This window comes from Venustampulla echinocandica (genome assembly GCF_003357145.1).
Source record: "Venustampulla echinocandica strain BP 5553 chromosome Unknown scaffold_0, whole genome shotgun sequence".
Taxonomy (NCBI): domain Eukaryota; kingdom Fungi; phylum Ascomycota; class Leotiomycetes; order Helotiales; family Pleuroascaceae; genus Venustampulla; species Venustampulla echinocandica.
The window spans coordinates 542864-564223 of NW_022474205.1; the positions used below are offsets into that span (position 1 = coordinate 542864).

General features: G+C 49.4%; 4 protein-coding genes across 4 annotated transcripts; 3 read left to right on the forward strand and 1 right to left on the reverse strand.

Annotated features, from left to right (window-relative positions):
* Positions 1-1540: 1540 nt before the first annotated feature.
* On the forward strand, positions 1541-14307 carry BP5553_00165 (Hect, E3 ligase; the record flags this gene model as incomplete). The annotated part of the gene is made up of 8 exons (XM_032008788.1): positions 1541-1588; positions 1640-5633; positions 5682-8921; positions 8971-9546; positions 9608-9670; positions 9722-13768; positions 13818-14162; positions 14213-14307. The coding sequence occupies 8 exons, from the start codon at positions 1541-1543 to the stop codon at positions 14305-14307; spliced, it is 12408 nt and encodes a 4135-aa protein (XP_031872842.1).
* A 1156-nt stretch (positions 14308-15463) lies between these two features.
* Positions 15464-16685, forward strand: BP5553_00166 (PRTase-like protein; the record flags this gene model as incomplete). The annotated part of the gene is made up of 4 exons (XM_032008789.1): positions 15464-15534; positions 15612-15703; positions 15779-16151; positions 16256-16685. 4 exons carry the CDS (start codon positions 15464-15466, stop codon positions 16683-16685), a joined length of 966 nt encoding a protein of 321 aa, XP_031872843.1.
* Positions 16686-17494: 809 nt separating this feature from the next.
* Positions 17495-18571, reverse strand: BP5553_00167 (40S ribosomal protein S6; the record flags this gene model as incomplete). Its single annotated transcript, XM_032008790.1, has 6 exons — positions 17495-17590; positions 17645-17812; positions 17925-18288; positions 18349-18419; positions 18484-18495; positions 18563-18571. 6 exons carry the CDS (start codon positions 18569-18571, stop codon positions 17495-17497), a joined length of 720 nt encoding a protein of 239 aa, XP_031872844.1.
* Positions 18572-19189: 618 nt separating this feature from the next.
* BP5553_00168 (Uncharacterized protein) lies at positions 19190-19660 on the forward strand (the record flags this gene model as incomplete). The annotated part of the gene is made up of 1 exon (XM_032008791.1): positions 19190-19660. One exon carries the CDS (start codon positions 19190-19192, stop codon positions 19658-19660), a length of 471 nt encoding a protein of 156 aa, XP_031872845.1.
* Positions 19661-21360: the final 1700 nt, after the last annotated feature.

Sequence of the window (21360 nt, forward strand, 5' to 3'; positions counted from 1 at the left end):
GGCAATAGGACGAGTTTTATATCTCAGGGGCAGATCTCCCAGGTGACGGGGATCCGGGGCGTGACATTGCACACGTGATACAGCCTTGTTCAGTGCAAAGTACACAAGGCTGAGATCCTTCTTTGACTTCCAGGGCAGTGCCCCTAAACAGATCAAACTGTGGAGTTTATAAGTCATAAGTTAGTACTGGGACAGAGGCCTAGTAGCAGTAGGGTACCGTGTCCGAAGAAATCCTTCCAGGTGTTCTGCGGCTAAGCCGAACTTTATGGCTGGGTGCACTAAGGATATCAGTTGGAAGAGGGTAGAATTTCTAGGTCAGAGGCCCCGTTTCCATATCGGTGGGTGTATTTCGCAGGAAAGGCTGGAAGCTGGGAATCGTTTTGTCTGCTTTGCCCCCCATAGTCATGGCCAGCATCAACGGGACTCGTCTGGCGCACGCTCGATGCAGAGCATGTAGCAGCAACCCGAGGGTCGCCGACGACTGTATAGTAACAGGGAAAAGAGGTTAGATGGGAGTTTGTAGCAGCGGATACGTCGTAGAAGTGCGAGGAAGACAGCACTAGCTGCAAAGGACTGTTGTTCTTCCTGGCTTAAGCTCTGAGAGCTTGACACGAAGCTCTTGTGGATATAATGGCGCTTCATCCTTCGAGGGTTGGCAGACAGGAGAATACCTTGTACGAGGTACCTAATATCTGTGTCGAGTATGGATATTGCGCTTTGTATGGTGACAGTACAGTAGCTTTAGGGATGTAAAGATAAGAATACAAGTCTTCCAACGCACAGCACAAGTATCGCATGCTGGTAATGAATGAATATATATTTGTTGATATGGAATCGGGCGGTGTTACTGTCTGTATGTCAATCACTGCCGCTGGCGCTGACGTAGAAAATTAAGGTTCCCTCCAGCTGTGTTAAGCGCGTTCGCCATCCGGAGCGCGACCTCGAAAGTTTCCAGTCCCGAACCAGAACAACTGGAGCTCCATCGCATCACCACCACCATTATTTCACCCTCAACCTTTTCTCCCCCCCCCCACCAACATCAAACACCAACATCAACAACAACCTCACCTCCCATCGAACAACCCCAACATCCGCCTACGCAAAGCCGGCTTGAGAGTTAAAGAGGCGCCTGCACCGTTCCTCTCGATACCCTTCCTCCGACTCGGTACCTGGGCACGCTTCGAGGAAAACCGACTCTCTTCCATCACACGTTCCCTTCAAGTTCACAACGCACAACGCGCCCTCCAGCGTCCCTTGATGCGTATTTATCAAATACAGCCCTGAGCCCAAGCTCAGCTCTAGTAACTTCCCCCTCTGAAGGCTAATCTGTACAGGTAGTAGCCCTGTCGAGAGATAGGGCTTTGTCCTATTGGCCCAACCAAGACAAACGCATACGATATCCGCCGGTCCTATCTGGAGTGGTCCTACTCGGGGCGCTCCATCGTCAAGCGACCAACCTGTCTCCATAAAGAAGGAGTATTGAGGCAGTGGGGGGGCCAAATAATTAGGATTCAGCGGGTTCGCCGCTCCCGCTTTCACCATGGTCCGAATCACGAAGACTATGCAGGCGAGGCACTCGGAGACTCTGGTAAGCTTGGAATACCTCTCTGTGCCAGTCTACCTGCTAACTATGATGTAGTCACCGCTAATCAAAGATTTCCGCTCATCGGCGTGTTCAACTCCCCTGCCCCTCCTTCCACAGCACCTCTCGACGCTTCCTACAAGATGGCCGTTCCCTCGTGGTGATCTATATCACTGGGTTTCGCTTTTAAACAGATTCGATGTCATTCTCGAGAGGTTCTGCCGCACATACAAGCTAGATGAGGGACCACAGACGCTAGATTTTAGCTGCCAGATACTCGAGTCTGCAAATGAGGAGCAGGGAGACGAGCCTCACGAAGACTATGACCTCGAGAAGCTCGGCTTTGATAAGGAAGGGGATCGTCAGTTGATTGAGTCCATCCTTAACTTTTCCCGGATGCTTTTGCAGAACTGTGGCAATCGTAGCATATACGCCAGCAGCTCACATCTAAGCAACTTGCTCAACACCACGTCCTTGTCGCTCCTCGAGTCTACTCTTCTCATTGGATCCGAGTTGGCGCAGAGATACCAAGCCGCCTTCAAGCGCATGAACCTTCCCGCTCGACACGTTAGTAGTACCTTGCTCACAAACCACTACAACATCAATCTTGATCGAGTACTCCAACTCGCCCTGCCATTTACCAAAACCGTCACAACCCCGGTGGAGCCGCTGCAACCGGCTACACCCACGACACCCAGTGTAAAAGGCAAGGAGAAGGCGTACTTCCAGATCCCTACGGCTCAGAAGGGCACAACTTCGACACTGTATGCCAACGACCTTGCATCCTTGGTCAAGGGGGGTAGCGGCGTCATTAGCGGCAGCCCGAAAGCCGGTCAGAATGGAGTGGATAGCAAGGCGACCGAGGCTAGCTGGGAGCAATGGGGAGACGTGAAGGTCACATACTATCCAAAAGCAACCCCGGAAGTCGACACAGCTGCCAACACACCGCGGCTGACAAGTCCAGCTTCGCAAGGAGCCCCCGTTACACCTACTCCAATTCGTCGATCTTCCAATTTAGGTCCCCATGGACATCGTTCGAATAGACAAACAGCTTCCGACGAGACCCCATCCCCTGTAGCACGATCTGCTACTTTCCCAATGGATGATGCTCCCCGCCCGACTTATAACGTCGTTGAGATCTCCTCTTCCAAGCTCAAGTCTACTAGTCTACATACGCTCCTACGAGAACACATCTCGGAATTGCCACAAGAGTTGCAATACGAATTGCTGGCGAAGTTGCGGGTTGCGTCTGCTCTGACAACGTCCTTGGAGACTCGGCGACAGATGTTATCCGTACGGCTCTTGGCGATCACCAATTTGGCGTACATCCATTCTGAAAATGTGTTCCTTGAGAATGTCTTGAAACAGGACAGCGATGAGCCTCGCAGGTTGCAACTTGTGTATCAGCTGGCAGAAATGGTTCATCCACCTGCTGACGGCGATGTGGCCATTCCTAGAAAGCTCCAGACTTTGGCTTTGTCTGCACTTGATGCACTATCCTCCCACCAAAGCAAATTCTCAGACGTTTGCGCTGCCCTTAACACCAACGTCAACCATGGAGTCCTTCTCTACGTTGTTAGGAGAGCTGTTGCCGAGATGCATCATGAAGATAGTGGCGATAAAATCACTGAAGACGATGAATGGCGTGATACTCTGTTCTCACTGTTATCCAACCTCTCTCTAAACCCCCGTACTAGTGGAGATCTCGTTACTGCCGGATTAATACCCATCTTGGTTGAGGTCCTCAATCTGCGTACAAATGTTGCCGAACGTTACCACCCCAAAATCCTAAGTTTCCTCGACAACATCATGTACAATGCACGTGATGCATTTCAAACACTTGTCAGCGCAGAAGGTTTGGACGCCGTCTCGGACTTGATCGTCTTTGAGGTGAAGAATGCTGCAGAACTTGCAGCTGCTGGGAATGGTATCCGACCGGAATATCGTTCCGCGGCTGTTGACTACAAGATTCCTTACTTTCAACAGCAGACTTTAAAGTGGTTGTTGAAATTTATACACCATATGATGTCTGCTGCTGGGGGTTATGGTGGAAACTTCGATCGCCTGCTGCGCAATTTGATCGACTCGTCACAACTGCTGGGTGCTCTTCGCCAGATTATCAGCAACGCACACTGCTTTGGCTCCATTGTCTGGACCAACGCTGTCAGCATTCTCAATGACTTCATCAACAACGAGCCTACTAGCTTTGCCATCATTGCTGAAGCTGGGCTGAGTCGAGCGTTTCTTGAAGCCGTCACAGGAACTTCGATAGTAATGCCTCAGGAGCCTAAGAAGCGTGAAGAAGGCGAACAACCGACCGAGGAGGCCCCCATTGCGGCTAGCATGCCTATTGATCGCTCTTCTGATGATGATGACGACGATGATACAAGTGACGATGACGCTGATGTACTTCCCCATCGCCCATCTCTATCAACACTTCAAACTCCCCGGGACCATCCGCTGGCTCAAGGGATCATGCCAACCTCCGAGACTATTAACATCGTGCCACAAGCATTCGGTGCCATATGTCTTAACAACGCAGGCATGAAGATGTTCCAGGCATCGCGTGCGCTAGAGAGCTTTCTAGAGATCTTCGAGAGCCCTGAGCATGTCAAATGTATGGATGCAAACAAGGATTTAGCTTCCAATCTCGGCGGGACCTTCGATGAATTAGTCCGTCATCACCCACCCCTCAAGACCGCCATTATGAACGCCATTCTTGACATGGTGGCTAGAGTCGGATATCTTTGCAAAACCAAAGCGGAAAAGCAAAAGGTTGGAGCCAAGCTATGGACAATGGACACTTCTGGCAAACCTATCATTGCGGACGCTCAATTAACCAACGCCCCCAAATCCCACAAGGGAAAGGAACCGGCCGTGGATAACGGAAACGATGTCGAGATGCAAGATGCGGATACAGAATTGAGCGAAAACACTACCGCACACCCATCAGCGTCGGAAGAGATTACCCCAAATGCCTCGATGACCCCCTACATCACTGCTGTCGCCACTTTTCTGGCAGCGATTTTCGGTAACTCGTCTATCCGCTCCGAATTCTGTGCAAAGGGTGGTATTGAATATGTTCTCGACCTCCTCGACTCGCCTTGCCTTCCATATGATTCTGCCGACGGAATTGCGGTTAACACCCTGCACACTGTGATTGCAATTGTTGCAGAACCTAAGCCGCACCTCACGATACCATCCTTGCTTAAGCGAGCGCAATCTGCTGCTGATGAACTTGCTGCTTTCGCCAACCACTCTCAGAGCGAATCATTCTTTGCGCCATTTGTAGACGCAGATGCGCGACAATCTGCCGATCTGGAGTTGCTTGCGAAGGGTACAGGTTTTGCGAAGGCTTTTGTGAACCTCCATTCTCTCGTAACCACTCTACAGGCTTGCTTTCAGCCATCAGCGTTCAATCATAGGAACGCGGGCAACAGCTTCAATCAGCTTAATGTCGGCGACTACTATGCACGCCTCGTCCAGAGCCTCGGGCTTCTGCTAGGCAGGTCCCTACAGGAAGAAATGCAGCTCCAGAAGATTGTTCCTGGTTATTGGAAGAATGCCACCCGTGTCAAGGATTCTGGGTTTGGCGAGCCTGTTGCGGATAATGTTTTGGGCGTGGAACCGCCCTCTCCTGGAGCAGAACCTTCTGATGTGAATGCCTCAGCGCCAAATCAACCAGCAGAATCACAAACTAGTGATTTGGCAGCAACAACCGCTGATACTGCGCCAGAGACCGCAAATAAGCAATTGAAGGTTCCCACAAAGGCCGAGCAAGATAGTCCATATTTCAAGAACTTCCAGACGATCCGGTATCTTCTCGGCAAAATGTCTCGAACTGTATCTCCTTTCTTCCAGACGCTTGGTAAGGCGTTAGTCTTAAAGCGGAACCCCGAAGGATTCCAGAAACAGAGCCATGCTGCTATTGCCAGAGCATTGGCGGATACTGCACTACTGTGGTTGATCCCGTCCAAGCAAGCTTCCCCCATCGAGCAGTATTCATATTGGATTGGAATGCTTCATGTGCTCAAGGAGATGCTAATTGACGGTAAGTTGAACTTTAAGTTGGCGATACTACTTTGCTAATTTCTAACAGTCTCGCGTGTCAACGAGCGACCTCTTCAAATCATCACAATTGTCCTCCAGGCATTCAAGGAAAGCGGCGGTTTTGATGGGGTTAACCATATCCTCGAGACATTTACCAAGGAAATCTGCTCAAGCAACTATTCCCTAACAGAAAACCAAGATAAGACTACAGAGGAATTTCTTAAATTCGAACTGGCCACCGCTGGAACTAAAAACATTCTTTCACTCTATGCCCTTATCGTTAGTGGGAAGAATGTTACGGAATCGCACCAGACTGTCGCTATGACGACCCGTGCGGAGAGAGACCGTAGTCGTCCTGACCATTTCTCGCCTCCTCAATTCCTAGTTGAACTGCGCATGGCTGTTTTGCCCATTGTCCGCTCATTATGGCGCTCTGATCTGATTGAAAAGGGCTCGAGTCAGATTTGCGAAAAACTAATAGAAGTGATTCGAACTATTGCAAACGCTGATAGCGAAGCCAACGCGATCAAGCGCTCGGATAAAATTGTGCCCCAAGTCAAACTTCCTAGAAAGACATTTAAGAGCGGTCCTGAGCATCTCGCTGCGCTGGCTGATAGTTACGATGCGGATCTCGCGAACGAGGCACTTTACCGATGCAATAACAACCTGTCCTCCGCATTGGAGTACTGCAGAGAAGTAACCGAAGGCGTGGGTAGACGGTATCCTGTTCCTGAAGGCGACATTGCTCCTAGTTCTGATGACACTATGTCCTCCAGGCCTCCTACAAGCGGCTCTGCTGGCACAGCAACTCCTGATGACCACGCAATGGCGATTGATTCTCGTTCGAATCTCCCAATGATCCCTCCACCTGACACTGAAGTCACTAGCCAGAATTTTGACCAGCTGTTGAGCCAATTTGCTCAGAGTGTTGCGGCTGTGGATCCTTCACGCCCAACTTCGTCTGCTGCGGCTCAACAATCTGCAACAGAAGAAGAGGTAGGGACCACACAAGTTACTGTGGATGATCTGAATGAAGAGCGGGATGCTATCAAGGAGGATTTGATCGACAAATGCCTCGATGTTATAAATGCACATGGCGATGTGACCTTCGAGGTTGCTGATCTAATTACCACCGTTGTCAACAAATCAAGTGATCCCTCCGCGCAGAGAAAGACCGTTGCCACTACTCTTGTCATCGCTCTTATGTCATTCGCTGGAGAAGAAGATCTGCGAACAGCTGGCAAGAAAATCGCTGCCTATGCTAACTTGTTGGCACTTATGTTACGAGATAAGCTGTTCTTTGCTGCGGCGGTTGGTGATTTGACGGAGAATCTCAGCACATTACTCAGCTTTGTGAGGCTGTCCCCTAACCATTCATCCGACGAACCATCACCTTGGATTGCTCACATTCTTCTCGTCGTCGAAATGCTCCTCAGCGAAGATGCTCGCCCACAGAAGACCAAGTGGACAGCGCCAAAGGACGAGACAGAAAAGCCTGAGCCGCCCGTACTCGAGATGGCTGAACCGATCGTGTCCAGTGATGAACGATTAGAGCTCTTCGACGCCATTCTTGAAATTCTTCCTCGAATTGGTAAAGATGAAGCACTTGCACTCGCTGTACTCCGTATCTTGGTTATCCTTACACGCACACGATCAGTAGCCCAAGCTATGGGGGAAAAGAAAAACATTCAACGTCTGTTCGTTATGGCTAAGCAGCTTGCAGGAGCCAGCTCAGCTCGCATCCAAAGCCCCTTGATGATTATCTTAAGGCACATTATCGAAGATGATGAAACCATCAAGCAAATCATGCGGTCAGAGATCAAGTCTTACTTCGAGACATCTCGGCAGCAACGAAACGTTGATGTGTCGACATATCTTCGAGGTCTTGCACACACAGCAATTCGTAACCCCGAGCTTTTCGTTGAAGCCACAAATGAGATGGTTAAATTCAATCGCTGGACGTATGCCTCTGAGGGCTCCGGTCGCCATGTCTCACTCATCTTGAAGGACACCCACAGCGAGAGATCTGCCAATAAATCCTCTGATGACCCAGTGTCTCCAACTGTCCAAGCTACAGAAGATCTCTCTATTCAAGACGTGAAGCCGTCAACCGAGGGTCGCGACAGTGAGATGACAGATGCTGCAAAATCCACTGCCGTCGAGTCGAAACTTCCTGTCCTCGAGAACCCCGACGGAGTCATCCACTTCTTACTTTGTGAACTGCTCAATTATAGGGACGTTGAAGACAAGGATCCCCCCGTTCCAGCAGCTAACCAAGCCGAAAGGCCAGGTACTCCAGGCACTACAGCTACTACAGCCACTCCAGGGTCAAGCAGCGATGACACTCCTATGGGGGGGACTGCCTCAAGCCCTGAACAACCTCCCAAGGATACGAAGCCCTCTAAACCACCCGCGAAGCCAGAATTCAAGGCCGAAGACCATCCTATTTACATCTACCGCTGCTTCATTCTGCAATGCCTGACGGAGCTTCTATCCTCTTACAATCGTACTAAGATTGAGTTTATCAACTTTAAGCGAAGCGCACCACCACAAGCCATGACTCCCTCGAAGCCGCGATCCAGTGTCGTCAATTATCTGCTTTTTGATCTTATTCCAGTCGGTACCTTAGATCATGCTGACACGACGGCGTTACGGAAGAGATTTGTCACCTCATCCTGGGCGGATTCGGTGTTGACCGCGCTGCTCAGCAAGACCGGTGAAAATGGTGTTAATAACAAGCAGCTGCCTTACGATAACGATGATGAACCGGATCTACTCTTCGTGCGGAAATTCGTTCTAGAAAATATCCTCAAAGCCTACAGGGAAGCCAGTTCGTCAACAGAACCCCTTGACGTCAAATACTCTCGAATGCTTGCGCTCTCAGACCTCATGGCCCACATCATGAGCGGCAAGGAGAATGTCAGCATGTCAGATACGACTCTTGCTGGTGTCTCCCAAAAACAGCTTAGACGGATCATGTTTGAGAAAGGCTTCATTGCCGCTCTCACTGCCTCAATTGCAGACATTGATCTCAACTTTCCAGGTGCTAAGCGTGCTGTCAAATACATCTTACGGCCTCTTAAGACATTATCTTCAACTGCCGTACAGCTTAGCGAGCTCGGGCTTGTCTCTGACACCCCTGGTCAGAACGATGACGAGGAGATCGAGTCAGCCACCTCTGTCTCTGATGTTGGCGATCGTGAAGAGACACCAGACTTGTTCCGAAACTCGACCCTAGGAATGTTTGAGCCAGGCCGAGAGGAGGATTCTTCCTCTGAATCCGATGATGGTATGTTACAATGTTTTAAATTCTTTAGCTACTGACTAATTATTTTTAGATGAGGAAGAGATGTACGAGGGCGAGTACGACGAGGAAATGGACTATGAAGACGAAGTTGAGGATGGTGACGATGTTATCAGCGATGAGGATGAAGAAATAGACGGCATGGGCCCTATTGAAGGTCTACCGGGCGATCACGGAGTCGACGTCGAAGTAATCATGGGTGATCACGACGATGATGATGACGATGATGATGAAGGCTCGAGTGGTGATGATGAAGACGATTCGGAGGATGATGATGCTCGTGTTGAAATTATAGATGAGATTGAAGATGGCGAGGGTATTGGGGACGACGATGACATGGATGAGTGGGAAAGCGATAATGACGACGAGGGTGATGAGGACGATTACGAACACGCTGCTGACCAAGACGAACATGAACTCCACGCCATGGAAGCAATGGACATGGGAGGCCAGCTTGGCCATATCGTTCGTGCCCTTGGCGGCGAAGACGCTGCGGAGATGATGGAGCGGATGGAGGAGCAGATGGAGGCTGAAGGCATCGATCATGATGAAGATGAAGAAGATGAAGATCGTCTCGGCCCCGACTTCATCGATGAAGGCGACGAGGAGGGTAAGTACACACATGGCGCCCTTATTTAACTTTACCTTGTGGCGATATTAATATCTTGCAGAAGACGATGAGGATGAGGATGACATGGATGAAGAGGAAATGTTATTTGAGCAAGGCTTCACAAGTAAGGAACCAACCCTCCCGATTATGGATTCTTTAGCTAACATACATCAAGTGGATGGTCCTGGCCCTGTTCCATTCGGATGGGAAGGTGAGGTGGAACCTCCTATGGTTCTACATCGGCGTCCGCGCCCAGGAGGCTTTCCCCCTTTCCCTTTCTTTCCTGGTGGTCCCCGCGACCCACTAGGTGGTATGTCACATCGCACGCATGCTTCGGTCGCCGATAGAATGGGTGGACCTGCAGAATTGCTCGCGCATTTTCAACGGCTCATCGGTTCTGTTCGTGATAGAAGAAGTAGAACTAATCCTCGTGCAGTTCCCGAATTTCGTTCCGGTTTCCGCTCACACAGACCGGGTGGACCACCACCACGCTCTGGCGATGATGGCACCAATCCCCTTCTCCAACGAAATACCGGGCCCGGTAGAGATGGCTCCTCGCGGACGTCTACCCTGGGAAGCTTTCTCCAAGCAGTGGGAGGACCACATGATATATTAGACATTGGTTTTAGTGGCCGCCCCTTCGGTGAGACCGCAACAGCTGCCATTCTGGATGAAGTAATCAGATCCTTACCAGCTATTCCAGGTACTATTGCGCGGAACGGACAAGCCCTTCAATTCCATATCACTACAGGCCCCGGTCACGAATTCCCCCGAGATCTTCAGGCCATGTTCGGTATGACACGTGCACCACGATTCGACGCTAGACGTGAAGCTGGCGAGCCTGGAAGCGCTGCGTTTTTCACGCCTCAGTCAACAAATGCGAGATGGCTAGAGGAAGCTAAGCTTCTATTTGGCCAGGGTCACTTAGAGAGGGCGGCGGATCTTTCTAATGCTATTCAAGCCGTTCTAGTACCCCCCGCTATTGAAGCCGATAAGGTTATCAAGGCCGCAGAAGCAGAACGTCTCCGCAAATTAGAAGAGGCCAAGAACAAGGCAGAGGAGGAGCGCCGTGTCCAAGAAGCAAAGGAGGCAGAGGAAAAGGCAGCAAGGGAGAAGCAAGAAGCCGAAGAGCGAGAAGCTGCCGCGAGAGCTGAGGCAGAAGCCATTGCCGCTCAAGGGCCACCCCCTGGGGCGGCCGAAGCAGAAGCAATGGATGGTGTTGAAACCACAGAGGCACCAGATGCTGCTGAGGAGGAGCAGCCCGAAGCAGGCCCTGCTGAAGATCGTCCTAGAGTCACAACTATTATCCGGGGGAACCCATACGATATCACAGATCTAGGCATTGATGCCGACTTCCTCGCTGAGTTACCCGATGATATTAGAGAGGAGGTTATCATGTCAGCTGTGGCCGAGCGACGATCCCAAGCGGCAGCGACTGGGGCGCAACCTTCAGAGATCGATCAAGAATTCCTCGATGCTCTACCCGACGATATCAGAGATGAGATCATTCAACAGGAGTTGCAAGACCGGCGTCGACGTGAGCGAGACGAGCGGAATCGTCAAGCTGCGCCTGCCAGCGGAGGAGCATCGGCTGAGATGGATCCCGCTAGCATCCTCGCCACTCTACCAGCTGCATTACGACATCAGGTGCTTATGGAGCAAGATGAAGAGATGCTCGCATTGCTACCCCAAGACCTAGCGGAGCAAGCCCGTGCTGCTCAGAGAGATCACCCAGCCCATCAGGGCAGACCGCCCCCTAGTTTTGCTCGACGAAGTGGAGGCCCACCGGTTCCAGAGGTAGATGTACAACGACCAACACGACGAGCCACTGTCCAAATGCTTGATAAGGCTGGTGTCGCAACCCTCTTACGTCTAATGTTCATCCTTCAACAAGGCAGTCTCCGGAACACACTGAACTCTGTTCTACAGAATATTTGCCAGAATCGCCATAACCGGAGCGAGCTCCTCGGCTCGTTGCTTCATATTCTTCAAGACGGCAGCTTCGACATGACGGCTGTTGAGAGAAGTTTCGCCCACCTATCTCTGCGTGCAAAGCAACCCAACGACAAAGGCCCGAAGACTCCTCAGCCAATGAAGAGAGCTCTTACAGGAATTAGCACTAATTCAATTACTCCTGCAAACTTTGAAGCGTCACCTCTCATGGTCGTCCAGCAATGTTTGTCGTCATTGGTGTATCTCACCCAGGTCAATCCACATATTCCTGCGTTCTTCCTCACTGAGCACGAGCCCGCAGGTGGTCTAAAGCGCAGTCTCAGTCGCAAAGGCAAGGGCAAGGAGACCAAGGCTGCGAAGTATCCTCTCAACTCACTACTCAGTTTGCTAGACCGAGAACTTATCATGGAGAGCTCTTCTGTCATGGAATCGTTATCGACCTTACTCAACATGACTACGTCACCCCTTCAAGCTTTACAACGCAAGCAAAAGGAAGCTGCTGAGGAGCCTAAGAAGACTGAAGAATCTACTTCGGCTACAGGTGCCCCCGAAACCAACGAGTCTTCAGAAATCGTAGCTACGAATGAGCATGCTCCAGAGCAACAATCCCATACAGCTACGTCGCAGGAGCCCGAAGCAGCGACCACGACTACAACCCCAACCCAACCTTCTCCCGAAGCCGCTGAAAATGGAGAGCCGTCTGCTTCTACAGAAGCCCCAACTGCGCAGCCAGAGGCCAGCTCTAAAGAGCCCTCAAAGGCCCCGGAGAAGAAGCAGCGACCCATGGTGCCTCCTGTGATCCCAGACCACAACCTTAAATTAGTCATCAACATCTTCGTGGCGCGGGAATGCAGCTCGAAGACCTTCCGCGAGACTTTGTCGACTATCAAAAACTTCTCCGCCATTCCTGGTGCGAAGGCAGTCTTCGGGCGAGAACTGATCTCGAAGGCGCAGGCATTGGGAGAGATTATCTTAGTCGATCTTGAAGATCTGCTCCCACAGATTCAGAAAGCATCCAGTGGTACTGAGATTCAGGGCGTCGCATTGGCAAAGTTCTCTCCAGGAGGCTCAGATCAAAATAAGCTTTTGCGCGTCCTCACAGCTTTGGACCATCTCTTCGATCCGAAGCGCGATAGAAAGGAGAACGCAGATGCTGATGCGGAAGGAGAGTCGTCACAGTTAGTAGAGAAGCAGGATCTACTGTCGTCTCTCTACGAAAACTCTACCTTTGGCCCAATGTGGGAGAAGCTCAGCGAGTGTCTACGTGCGATCAGACAACGGGAGCACATGCTAAACGTCGCTACTATCCTTCTACCACTTATTGAAGCACTGATGGTTGTCTGCAAGAATACTACGCTCAAGGACACTCCGATTTCTCGTTCGATGACTGGCAAGGAGATGCTGTTAACAAGCCCGCCTCCAGAATCCCGTATGGAGAGCTTGTTCTTCACATTTACCGAGGAGCATCGCAAGATCCTAAATGACCTTGTTCGACACACCCCCAAGCTGATGTCTGGCACTTTCTCCCTTCTGGTCAAGAATCCCAAGGTCTTGGAGTTCGACAACAAGCGCAATTACTTTAACAGAAGTGTCCATGCCAAGGCTCCAAATGGCCGACAATCATTCCCTCCACTTCAACTCTCCGTTCGCCGAGATCAAGTCTTCCATGACTCGTTCAAGTCTCTTTACTTCCAGACTGGCGATCAGATGAAGTATGGAAAGCTTAGTATCCGATTCCACGGTGAAGAGGGTGTGGATGCTGGTGGTGTTACCCGCGAATGGTTCCAGGTCCTCTCTAGGCAAATGTTCGACCCTGGCTACGCACTTTTCATTCCCGTGTCCTCCGACCGTACCACTTTCCATCCAAATCAACTGAGTAGCATCAACGAAGAGCATCTCATGTTCTTCAAGTTCATCGGTCGGATCATCGGCAAAGCCCTTTACGAGGGTCGTGTCCTAGACTGCCATTTCAGTCGCGCCGTATACAAACGAATCCTGGGCAAGCCTGTCTCAGTCAAGGATATGGAGTCTCTTGATCCGGAATATTACAAGTCTTTAGTCTGGATGCTTGAGAACGACATCACCGACATCATCACTGAGACCTTCTCTGTCGACAATGACAAATTTGGTGTTGTTGAGACCATTGATTTTATTCCAAATGGTCGCAACATCCCCGTGACGGAGGACAATAAACACGAGTACATTCGTTTGATGGTAGAATGGAAGCTCACTGGTTCTGTCCAGGAGCAGCTGGATGACTTCTTGAAGGGTAAGTCAATCTCTTTAGCTATTATTACGTCCTTACTAATATACAATAGGTTTCCATGATATTATCCCCGCTGAACTGATTGCCATCTTCAATGAGCAAGAGTTGGAACTCCTCATTTCCGGTCTGCCCGAAATTGACGTTGATGACTGGAAGAGCAATACTGAGTATCATAATTATTCGGCATCCTCGCCCCAAATCCAATGGTTCTGGCGAGCCCTTCGCTCATTTGACAAGGAGGAGCGTGCCAAGCTGCTGCAGTTCGTCACAGGAACCAGTAAAGTGCCTCTCAATGGCTTCAAGGAGTTGGAGGGCATGAATGGGTTCAGTCGGTTCAACATTCACCGTGATTATGGCAACAAGGATAGGCTTCCAAGCTCTCACACTTGCTTTAACCGTAAGTCAACTATCTCAATCCTGATTTATTGCGATGCTAACCATTCTCAGAACTTGACCTTCCCGAGTACGAGAGCTATGAGGCACTTAGGCAACAAGTCCTCACAGCTATTACTGCAGGAAGCGAGTATTTCGGTTTCGCATAGGCAATGACTTTGTTTTCCCATTTAATGACATCATGGGTGGCGCGCCTTCATCAGCATTGGACGGCGTCTAGAAAGTTTCTTCTCTCTTTCCCGATATGTATTTGGCAATAAGGGGTGTTGGGTTCTCTCAACGGCCAGGTCAAGTGTGCATAGGAAGGACATTGCATGCGGGGTTTCTTTATGCCCTTTAGCTGTTGATTTAGTTAGCAGATGGAGTGCGTCTTCTTTAATTTTTAGCTCTGCTTGTGTTTTAGAGGAGTTCGACGACGAAGTGCAGGTCGTTCGTTGAATTTCCTCAAAAACACATTGCTAGCTAAAAGGGTAGATAGACACTTGTAACTCCTTATAGAAGATCCTGTATGTAGTATTAGATAGCTAGCAACACATCATAAATTGATGACTGCAACTTCTCAATGACAAACGGAGCTTTGCAAAATAACATCCTCGTGGTGTATGTTATAGCGCATTATTGGGCAAATTTGGTGTAAACCGGTTTTCGCCAGAAGTACCAGGGACATTACCTACTTATACAATCTAGATAGTCGGCGTATAGTACTATACTTCTATTATTCCAATATCTAGCCGGTCGCAAAGTAGAGCTATTCCTAGATCTCTACTCGTACTAAGCCTTTGGCCGCCCACCGGATCCTCTGTATCTAACCGAAATTGAGATATTCAAGTAGCGGAGACATCTCAATTTCGTGGGATATTCGCGCGATATCGGATTTATTTATATCTGGGTAATGGTCGTTGGGCCTTATAATACGCCCAAGAATGCGCCTTAGCATTTGCTTGTGCATCGGATTTATATTATTAGCCGGTGGATGTCGGCCGGAAACGGACTCGAATTGGCGTCAGCCGGCGTCGGACAAGCTTCAGAAAATTGCCCCGCTAAAACATTTTTCGAGAGAGTGACTCGAAACACAGCCAAGGGCAACAGCAACATAAACCTACTTCCCTCGACCAAAAGGCTTTGGCAACTAAAACATGGACATGGAAGCTCTGTAACCCGTTTATTCATTTCTTATCCCCCCGAATTACGATCCTTTGCCACTCGACTTCCAAACAAAGACGATCCCCGGCCGGGAAACGAAATTCACCCACGCGACCATAGCGGTGACAAGCAGAAAGACGACAATCACCGGCAATTAACACGATGGCGATGAATTCAATTAAGCTGCTTACGGGCAATAGCCATCCCCAGCTTGCGAAGCAGGTTGCCGATAGGTTTGTCGCCCCATTGTCGCTATTGCACTACGGTGGAATATGGAGAATACGGGCTGATACAGAAATCGACACAATAGGCTTGGTATCGAGCTTGCGAAGACAATGAGTCTGAATTATTCCAATCAAGAGACCAGTGTTACAGTTGGAGAAAGTGTGCGGGATGAAGATGGTATGCGCTCCTCCATTCCACTATTCCACTGGTAACATGGATGAATCAATGCTAATAAGATATGTCTTTGCTTAGTATTCATCCTGCAATCCACCGCTCCTGGCGACATTAACGACGGCCTAATGGAACTCCTTATCATGATCAACGCCTGCAAAACCGCATCAGCGCGCCGCATCACCGCTGTCATCCCCAACTTCCCCTACGCTCGACAAGACAAGAAGGACAAATCCCGCGCCCCTATTAGCGCGAAGCTCATTGCGAACATGCTGCAGACTGCAGGCTGTAACCACGTTATTACAATGGATTTGCATGCTAGTCAGATCCAAGGGTTCTTCAATGTGCCGGTCGATAATCTCTATGCCGAGCCGAGTACGCTGAGGTGGATTCGGGAGAACCTGAATGTGAGCGATTGTGTGGTTGTTAGTCCGGATGCGGGCGGTGCTAAGAGGTATGTTTCTTCTCTTCGTTTAAGGGTTTCATTCAATACCTACACTATTGTATTCCTGGTATAAATAATAAATGCGGAGTACTTGACTAACACAACCCCTACAGAGCAACATCCATCGCTGACCGTCTCGATCTTGGCTTTGCCCTTATTCACAAAGAACGCGCCCGCCCTAACGAAGTCTCCCGCATGGTACTAGTCGGTGACGTCGAGGGCAAGATCGCCATCCTAGTCGATGACATGGCTGATACCTGTGGTACGCTTGTCAAGGCCGCCGAGACCGTGATGGCTCATAAAGCGCGCGAGGTGGTCGCTATAGTCACACATGGCATCCTTAGCGGCAACGCGATTGACAACTTGAACCGGAGTTGCCTAAGCAAAGTCGTCGTGACTAATACAGTGCCTCTGGGGGATAAGATAGAGAGATGTCCGAGGTTGAGGGTCATGGATATCAGCCCGACACTTGCCGAGGCTATTCGCAGGACTCACAATGGCGAGAGTGTGAGCTTCCTGTTTACACACGCACCTACAGATTAGATTCTTTTCTTATAGCACATGCTGCAGGTGGTAAGAGAAGAAAATCGGTGTTTTGTTGTGGTGGGTGGGATGCGGTGGGATATATTTGGCGTCTGGTGTGTGATTTTATGGGACAGTTTAATACTTGCAGTGGATATTAAATGCGTATCCCCGAGTTAGACATGTGTAAAGTCGATAGAGTATATACGCAAAGTATTACATACTTGCTCAGTAATGGTTTAACGAAGGTATGGAGGGCTTCGGAGACCATGAATTATAGACTTCATAACACATTTGTACGGTATTCTTGTGTTGAGTTGGAAGGCCATGTAATAGGGAATCCGTACAAGTGCTGCTAAACGAATCGGCAAGGATGGAAATAGAACAATGGGGGGTGGGAAGCATCCCAGGAAGTGATCTTATTCGTATCTCAGGCCTCCTACCAGCATCAATCGGTACTTAATCGTACCGTATGGAGCACATTGGATTTATTTCAAGGCTTGTTCCACTCAAGTCAAAAATACGGACCACGCAGCGTTGGTGTTCATATGAGCATTTCATTTTGGTAACGCCTAGCTACAACGATGCCAGCCATGCACAAGCAGAATGCCCTTTCGACTCTCCTCAAGTCTTAAAGAGCCATCAGAAACTAGGGCTGTGAAACCTCTACCGAGGAATACCCCGAGGGGCATCCAGCAGTCAGGCCAGCAAAAGAATCGATCCACTCAAATTTCCCATTTCTGCTCCCATGAATAATATCGTATGCGTTCAACCCTTAAAAACAGACCCATGCTACACCAGAGAAATGCCAAGTATCAATTGGTTACAATCTACTTGCGCATGGAAGATGCACGACGCTTGCGAGCATCAAGCTTCTGGGCCTTGCTCTCGGAAACACGCTTGGCGAGGACAGCGGCGTACTCGTTCTGTAAGGAGTGAATTAGCATAATTACAAGTCGACAGGAGGGAATAAAACGTACAGCAGCATCCTTAGTCTTCTCGGAATTGCGGCGCTTGAGTGCGATGCGGTGACGCTTGTGCTGGAGGCGTTGGGGGGTGACCAAGCGCTGGATCTTGGGGGCCTTGGTGTATGGCTTCTTGTCGGCGTTCTTTGGCTGAACCTCACGACGGATAACAAACTTGCGGACCTAAATAGTAGAAAACTCCTAATCAGCCCTTCACATTCCATTGCTCACTCTCTGTACAATCTCCTTGTGAAGGAGAAGGACAGGCGATAAGGATATACGTGGTGATACGTACATCGTCATCCTTGGTGAGACCGAAGAACTTTCTGATCTTGGTAGCGCGCTTGGGACCGAGACGCTTGGGGTGGACGACATCGGTCAGGCCGGGGATGTCGTTGTCGCCTTGCTTGACAATGCTGAGGGCGAGGACGGAGATATCTGCGGCAACGATGCAGCCACGGACGGATTTACGCTTGCGCTCACCAGTGCGGCGGGGTCGGTAGCAGGAGTGGCCATCGGAGAGGAGGAGGCGGACACGAGTGGGATGCATGACACCCTGCTTCATTGGGAAACCTTGCTTGTCGTTGCCGCCGGTGATCCTGAAGATGTAGCCCTTGAATTCATCTCCAACGGAATCGCCTGCAACCTCTGCACCCATTCTATAATCACTCTATCAGATATTGATCGATGGAGGGGGATTCGAATTGGATTCGGCGTACCGCTTCTCCATGAAGACTCTCAACTTCCGGTCATCCTCGACCTCGATCAGCTTTTGGCTTCCATTCGCCGGCTGTGGTGGTATTGTTAGTCGCGATCTCCTAGGTTTTCGCGATGAGCACAGCCGGGGAACTTACGAAGGAAATGTTCTGTTGACACGGTATATATTAGCATCGCCTCCTCAATACAATCCGATTCGAGAGCGACTTGACTTACCAACTTCATGGTGGCGGTTGAATCCGAGTGGTTGGCGATGTCGAATTTACTCTGTTTCGAGATCGGTCAGCTTCGATATGAAAATATTGTGGTTGTCGGTGTTGTGGGTGCTTTTCACGCGCTAGTGGAAGCGAGAGTCGACAGAGCAGGGGTCTTGGCAGCCCTGAGATTGCCTGATCACGTGTACTCACCAAAGTTGAGGTTGACCAAGATGTCCCAGAGGATAGTGGCAACGACAACACAGTTGACGAGAGCCAGAACAACAACAGGCCAAACCAACAGAGCCATCTGAATAATGGTGACATCTCCGCCAATCTGCTCCATAAGCGTACCTTGGTAGTCTATTGCACCAGATAGAACTGTCAGTGTCACGTGATACGTCTACCAGACTATAAAGGGCCGGTCAAACATTGTTCCGCAAAGTGACCATATCGGCACCAAAGCCGAAGATACTCCGTGAAGCGAGGAGACTCACTACTTGGACTGACAACGACAGAAGCGAACTTGATTGTGAAAGGAACAGAGCTTGAGTTGGTGTTGGTGCTGTTTCAATTGAGAACTTGGGTGTAGGATTGAGTTGTGAGGAGGAAAGGAAGGAAGGAAAGGGTCTGTGGGAAAACCCAAAATATGTCGCTCACCCTGCACACAACCGCATCGCGGCCTGAAAACGTCGGCCAAAACCCCCTTCCTCAACTGCTCCAGGTCCCATCTGGACTGGCGCTTCTTGAACTCCAGGGGACTATCAACCTCCCAGACCATACGGATGATGACAGAGAGCCAGGTGAATCAACATTACAATCACAAGAAACCCCTATTGGGCGTCTAATTTTTCCTCTCTTCGACGCCGACGATCCTGGCAGCACGGCATGGATGACGCGTGTCCATCTGTATGTTGGCAAGCACCAAAGACTCACTGGTGAGGTCAAGAAGTTGCCCAAAGCAATTGCTATCATTAGGAAAAGAACTGGCCGCCCATCACCAGCAGAGGGAATGGACTCCGAGCAAAATGATGAGCTGGAGGTTGTGGAGATTGTTAAATACAAGATCATGTTCTCTTCACGACCAGAGCCAGTGGGTGCTGATCCAATTGATGACTGAGCGGAATGGCACCTTTGGATTCATCTGAAGGCCTATTATGTGGAGGCAGCTGCTCATCATACTTTACTGGGTCCAACACCAGGAAGGCCCTCAAGACACTCACCTCCCGAAGGCAACACCTTCTCTGCGGTGGACATATATCCTAGACATCTCTTTCTAAGAGTGTCAAGCATCTTATCCTTGTGGCCCTCCCTTCTCCTCCATCAGCTGATCGGTTGGGCGTCTCCATCCTACCACGTGTCCGGTCACATCGCCCTCAAAAACAACAACTTGTACAACATCAAAGTCTACCCAGGGCATATAATTCTTTTTCTCCCAACCAAACGCCCAGGTGCTATTGGAGCTCTCGGCAAACTGGTCGACTTTGGCCCAGGGGGAGGCATTAAGCAAAATAGGAAAATCCACTGTTTAACAGTTATTATGAGGTTGAGCGTTTGGTGCCATTCGTACAAGTTAAACATATGCAAAGTACAATCGTGGTCGAATACAAGAGATCATTAGCTGTACGAGTTTCTATCGAGCCCACGCTAGAGTAGATTAACGAGGGAAAGCGGCACTCGGATGCTTCCCATGCCAGATGCGCATTCCATATTATGGCATCTGCTTCAGATGCCAAAGGTGATGTTACTATAGAGAAACAAAGTTGTGCCATAGATATTACTGGATCCATCTTGTCAGTTAGCTAAGAAATAATTGAATTATTCCAAATCTCACAAGCGTAGTATTACTGTAATTTATTACTCACCTTTGTTTTATCCATATATGCCACCCAACTAACAGTAAGTTTTAAATATGCTACGCATTAAATTCAACATAAACTAAATCCGAGCTGAGTGGTTAATATTTTTAATAATTTCTGATTATTGGTAACATATTCCATTTTTAGGACTTTTAATAAATATAATTTAAAAAATGATTATTGTATAGAAGTAATATCAGAAGCCGCAATTATTTATCTCCCTACAAGCACTGAGATGAATAGAGATAGGTTGAGTTGATGCAAGTGTCGCAATGTCTTCCTATTGTACTCTACAGCCTAAAAGAAACGCAGGCTTACCTAGGTAGGCTAAAAAGGTTTTACCATAGAACGTCCTCCAGATTCCAAGTTATCCTTGGAGTTGGCTTTCTTAAATTCACTAACAGCTCGATATAGATATGCATAATGTATTATAGTCTACAGTTTAAAAACCCCCCATAGCTATTCCTAGGTATCATCACGCATATGAAGAGATGTAACCAGAGCTAAGAATGCTAACTTAGATACCACGAGCCTAATCTCCGGTTCTTTGAACCGGAAGACGGGCTTGGTGACCGTGTCATAAATCGTTCTTCGGAACCCTGTGCGCCTGACTACTTTGAACGAGGTGATGTACGCTCCTGGACCGAGAGGACTCGAACTGGGCGGGACCCGAGACTGCTGGCAGTTGGCGAGTCGAATATCTGTATCTTGGCTAAAGTGCTGGTCAACGATCTAAAGGTAGCTTGACAAATACAGCAATGATTGACAGGGTATAAATACTTGACAACACTGTTTAACTTCAAGGTCATGACTCAGCACTTGACTAGGGGTTCCCAGAAGGAAGGTAACTTAGAGGCATCATTACCCTTGAGGCTGGTCTGAAACGGCTGGCTAAAAGCTGCACCGTTAATCAGGACGCCAGGAGGTCGGGGCATGGAGAGATGGCGATAATAGCACGCTG